Raw genomic sequence first — 5,546 nt, 5'->3', positions numbered from 1 at the left:
ACTCCTCCGAGGACCCGAGGCCAGCAAATCCGACCCTTCGGGGCTTGCCCACACCACCCCCACCCCTGGGAGCTGTTCTCAGAGGCTGGGCAGACAGAAGTTACTCTTACCTCGGGCCTTTCCCCTCCGTGTTTTCTCACTTCCCCTGGGAAGTCATAGACGCCCCCCCCCCCCCCGGCCGTCAGGTGACTGTCCACCAGTCACAGCTCTCCCTCCCCACCTCTCCCCATCAAAGCACGCCTCCCTTTGCATTAGAATCGCCTATTTACTCCGTCGGCCTTAGGTAGGACTGTTTTGTTCAGGGCTGGACAGACAACTCCAGAACTCACTCAGCCGGGTTTAGAGCGGGCGCTCCCTAAGCACGTGCGAAGGGAACGTTTCGGAGCATTTTCGGGGCGCGGGTCTGCTGCGACCCAAGGTCAGCCTCTGCGGGGGAGTGGGGGGCGCCGCATTCAGCGGAGGCCCGGCGCGACCACCAGAGGGCGCCCGAGACGCTCGGACACCGCGCGGTCCGGCCCGGGAGGAGCCCAAGTCGAATCTCAGCGCCACGCGGCGGGAGCCCCTCCAGCCCAGGCGCACCTGCTCCTGTCCTGGTCTCGGGCCGCGCCGCCGCCCACCATTGGTGCAGCCTTGACAAAGGGGCGTGGTTAGCGCATCGGCCCCGCCCCCAGCCCTCCTACTTAAAGGAGTTTGCCGCTCCGAGGGGGAATCATAGTGCCGCGGTCCGGCCTCGCGAGCGGAGTAGCTTATCGACCTTGCGCGACCCGGTGACCCCGGCTACCTAGGTCGCCCCGGCCACCATGCCGCGCTCCTTCCTGGTCAGGAAGCCGTCCGACCCCCGTCGGAAGCCCAACTATAGCGAGTTGCAGGACGCGTGTGTTGGTGCGTGGCGGGGTGCGGGATGCGGGAGGTTCGGGGGATCCTGAGGGCGCGGAGGGACGAGTCGGGCTCTGCGGGCGCGACAGGTGGACCGGGAACTCCGGATCTTGGCAGTTGGGGTCCACCGAGGGGGCTGGGGTCCGGGGCGGGGAGGCTCCGAGACTGTAGACCCGAGGGAAGGCTGTCCTGCGGAGTCCGGAGTTCGGGTGGGGGAGGGGCGGGCGGGGGACCCTCCACCTGGCGCCCCGAGAATCGGCTCGGTTGACCCTCTCCTCCCTCTTCTCTGCCCGCAGAGTTCACCTTCCAGCAGCCCTACGACCAGGCCCACCTGCTGGCCGCCATCCCTCCGCCCGAGGTCCTCAACCCCGCCGCCTCGCTGCCCACCCTCATCTGGGACTCGCTCCTGGTGCCCCAAGTGCAACCAGTGGCTTGGGCCACTCTCCCGCCGCGGGAGAGCCCCAGGGCGGCAGAGCTGACCTCGCTGTCCGATGAAGACAGTGGCAAAAGCTCCCAGCCGCCCAGCCCGCCCTCGCCGGCGCCGTCGTCCTTCTCCTCCACTTCGGCCTCATCCCTGGAGGCCGAGGCCTTCATCGCCTTCCCCGGCTTGGGTCAACTGCCCAAGCAGCTAGCCAGGCTCTCGGTGGCCAAGGACCCTCAGTCCCGGAAGGCCTTCAACTGCAAATACTGCAACAAGGAGTACCTCAGCCTGGGCGCCCTCAAGATGCACATCCGAAGCCATACGCTGCCCTGCGTCTGCGCGACCTGCGGAAAGGCCTTCTCCAGGCCCTGGCTGCTGCAGGGCCACGTCCGCACCCACACTGGTGAGTGTTCCCACAGCTGCCTCTCATTTCTCCTCCGTCCTAAGTGCTTGGCCCCTGACTCTGGTGGACTCATCGCTTGCTCCTAGCGCTGCCAAGCAAATGGTAAAATAGATGCTGGTTCTACTGAACCTTGCTCCTTGCTGTTAGGGCTGAGGGTGTACCCTCCTGCTCCCCGCTTTCAACCCACACAGACAGAATATTGTTAGATTCCCCACCTGGCCTTGAGTCCTGGGTTGAGACCTTCCTCAGTCTCCCCGTTTCAGAAATGCCTAAGAACACTTTGTGGGACTTTAGTATATCGTGAAGTGTTGGATGCAGGCGCCTTCTGTGTGGAAAGCTTCTAGAAGTGAGGCCTGTCCTGGATAGTAGGGATTCCTGTTTAGGGGAGCAGTCTTTGAAAAGAGTGTTGAAGGGCCACAGCTATCAAACTCTGGGGTGTGAGTGGGCCTGTTGGAGCTGTGCATTTCCTGTTGTTGCCAGCACTGGCGCAGTAAGGCATTTGCAGGTTTCACTGACATCCTTAGGACGTGAAGGAGGCTACTCATTTCTCCTTCAGGCACATTTTGCCTCAGATTTAACTTGTAAGGTTCTAACAGCCTGGCCTTTCTTCTGCACGGTGGATAAGCTGAAGGACTCTATCAGAGGATAGCTGAAGCCCTCAGGGGGTCTTAGGCTGCCGCCCATCCAGAGGGAGTTTGTTTTGATGTAAAGGCATGGCTCAGACAAAACCCTTGTTGAAATGCACCTCCCTGTTCTCAGGGAGCCCCATTGTGTGTCTTAATGGTGGCCCAGAGGGGTGGGGGCCTGCAGGGTTAGAGCAGGTGCATGGGGCAGTGGTGCCCAGCACCTGTTCTGGCTGCAGCTGCTAGCTCACTGCATGGTAGGCCCCTTTAATCCAGGGGGTATCGCATGTACAGTGCCCCCCTCAGTGGCCTTTGTCCCAGCCGGCCTGGTGCCGATTTCACACTTGCCAGGAGCAGTATAAAGGCGTCTGGGGGTCGGGGATCTGTGAAGGAGTGGAGGACCTACAGTCCTGCACATGTCCTCAGACCCCCCTCCCCAGCTCCATCTCACCCTGTGTTGTCTGTTCCCCTACCCTTTGTTAAGATTTATACTTCAATTCACTCCTTCCCTGCTAAACTGACAGGTAGTGATTCAGCCAGTCTTTGGGAGGGGTCACTACCCCTATTTCATAGGGCCCTCCAGATCTCTGTATGGGCAGTGCTGAGTTACCTAGGAGTAAGTGGAGGAGGGTCCTTGCGGGGAGCCTGCAGATTGCCAGGCCGCCAGCAAGCATCCCGCTGGGCTTTATTCTCCGCTCCTATGGAGTCCCACCTGCATGTGTGGAACTTCTGTGGGTCTGTGCCCCCTAGGGTGGCTAGAAGCAGCTCTGCTCAGTGAATACCTGCTGAGTGGGTGGATCCCGCAGGAACCCTGCTGAGATCCCCTCCACCCAGAGGCTCAGCACACCCAGGAGCCAGTCATCAGCCCTTGAATTCCAGCACTAGAATCCAGCCAACGAAAGGGCACCGTCTGTGGGCTAGCAAGGCTGGAGGGCTGGAGGGAGGGCTGCTCCACATCCTTAGCATCAGGCTTCAACACACAGTAGGACGATGGATACTTGGTTCTGTTGTTGGTATCTGTTAGCTTGGGTTCAAACCCGAGACCTCGTCCCCCTGTCTCTTGCTGAGATCACAAGCGTGAACCACCATGCTCAGGTCCCTTGTTATAAAAATAAATACTAGACAAAGCATGTTTATTAATTCTGCAAGCATTTATTAAACTCTTACTATGTCCTTAGTCCCTGTGCACTACAGCCTCGGCTGGCCCGGTGGGGTGTCAGGACCGTCTGCGCTTTACAGGGCCGGGCTGCCTGCAGGGTACAGAGGACCGGCCTCACTCACTCTGGGTGGGGGTGGGGAGGCCTCTCCAGGCTGCCTCTCAAGCTTTGTCCCAGACAAAGTAAATCAAGGAATGACTTCAAGGCTGATAATCGGAACACCAACCCCAGCTCCCTCTGCCTAAAGGCAGTGGCTAAAAACTAAGGGCTGCAGAGGCCCTGGTGGGTGACCTGGGACTTGCTGCTTACCTGTTGTGCCTCAGTTTCTCTGTCTCTAATAGGACTGCAGAAGGCTCAAATGACAGGATAGTCTGAAGTGTTCAGGACTTTGAGTTGACCCTACACTGGGTAGGGAGTATGGAGACTTGGAGAAGTCTGGTCAGGGCTACACACGGGAAGCCCAGAGACCCTCATCTAGGGCAGGCCCGGGCACAGTAGATATCACAGTGTCTGACTGTATTTGGGCTCCCATGGTGCATCAGGGCTGGTGAAGCACTGTCTAGGCCTTCCTAATCCCTCTGGCATCTCTCCCCAGGTGAGAAGCCCTTCTCCTGCTCCCACTGCAACCGTGCCTTCGCTGACCGCTCTAACCTGCGTGCCCATCTCCAGACCCACTCGGACGTGAAGAAGTACCAGTGTCAGGCGTGTGCTCGCACCTTCTCCCGAATGTCCTTGCTCCACAAACACCAAGAGTCTGGCTGCTCTGGAGGCCCACGCTGACCCCGCTCTCTCCCCATCCTCTCTGGCATCTTCCTGCTTCCCTGGAGCCAATCCTCGCTGCCAGGACTCTGTCTAGCCTTGGTCCAGAGACCTGTGGAGGCCATGTCTGACCCTGGCTCTTGCCTGGCTCCCTTGGTGGCCTCTTCTATAAACGACAGACGGAGGGCAGAGTGCCTTGGTCCCCTCCCAGAGCCACTCCTCAGTATTCACGAGGTACAGCCTCTGGACACAGCTGCTTCGAGCCATAGAACTAAAGCCAACCCACTGGCTGGGAAGCTCAGACCCCTCTCTGGGGACCCCTACTTCCCTACCTCCCTCAAAGACCCTTCATGCCAACTTCTTGAGGTACAACAGACTACGCAATAGTCTCTTCCCCCGCCCCCAACTGCATCCACGCCCAGCACATGTCCAGGTGCCTCTGGGCCGGGGCAGCTGTTTCAGCCCCCCGCCCCCATTTGTCCTTGTGACACCTGTTTCACAGCAGTTTAACTGTCTCAGAAGGGACCATGAGTAATGGCCGTCACTTGTTAGGGGCCAAGTGGGGTGCTTCAGCCTGGCCAATGTGTCTCCCAGAACTATTTTGGGGCCCAACAGGTGGCCCTGGGAGGAAGATGTTTACATTTTAAAGGTATTTATATTGTAAGCAGCATTTTGTATAGTTAATATGTACAGTTTATTGATATTCAATAAAGCGGTTAATTTATATACTAAAAACTGGTGTTGTTGAAGGGGGCTCATTGAAGGGACTCATGGGAGAGAGAGGCAGGGGTCTTAAGTCCTATGCTTGGGAATTCTGACTGAAATGTTATGAACTTCGGGGACTGGGCTGCCTAGCCTGGGTGTCTGGCCAATCCAGGTACTGTGCAAGCTTCCCCACGCTCTTACGGTTCTCTGGCATAGGAAGGTACTTCATGGCCTTATCTACAGCCTGGCTCTGGCCCTTGCTGTGGCTCCCCTAGAGCAGGTCTTTGGGGCAGGACTAGCTGTCCCTCCCAGCTGAAGGAGGATGTCTTTCCTGTTCCCAAGAGCCTCCCTGTCAGGCAGGCCCACACCTCTGTCTGGCTGCTGGGTACCAAATGGCCTTTGATGCAAGGAAATGGGCTGGCTGGAGCCAGGAGGGTGAGAAGCCAGGCCAAAGGGTAGGGGTCACTCAGCTTCCTGCTCAGAGGACCAGAGCTGGGGCAATTCACCTCAGGCTAGCTGGTGCTGGTGACCTCAACTCTGAGGGCCTCCTGGGGCCCAGAGAAAATGAGTGTCCCTTTCTGAGCACAAAAGGTGCCGAAGGT

At 58.6% G+C, this 5,546-nt stretch overlaps 1 protein-coding gene across 1 annotated transcript; it reads left to right on the top strand.

Moving 5' to 3' along the window:
• The first annotated feature begins 727 nt into the window (after nucleotides 1-727).
• Snai1 (snail family transcriptional repressor 1) lies at nucleotides 728-4,959 on the top strand. The gene is made up of 3 exons (XM_057781524.1): nucleotides 728-882; nucleotides 1,173-1,700; nucleotides 4,076-4,959. Exons 1-3 carry the CDS (start codon nucleotides 801-803, stop codon nucleotides 4,258-4,260), a joined length of 795 nt encoding a protein of 264 aa, XP_057637507.1. The 5' UTR covers nucleotides 728-800; the 3' UTR covers nucleotides 4,261-4,959.
• The last annotated feature ends 587 nt before the right edge of the window (nucleotides 4,960-5,546 follow it).

The sequence above is a fragment of the Chionomys nivalis genome, chromosome 9 (genome assembly GCF_950005125.1).
Source record: "Chionomys nivalis chromosome 9, mChiNiv1.1, whole genome shotgun sequence".
Classification (NCBI taxonomy): Eukaryota; Metazoa; Chordata; class Mammalia; order Rodentia; family Cricetidae; genus Chionomys; species Chionomys nivalis.
Note: the sequence above shows the minus strand (reverse complement) of the source record. Positions and strands in the feature narration are given on the sequence as shown.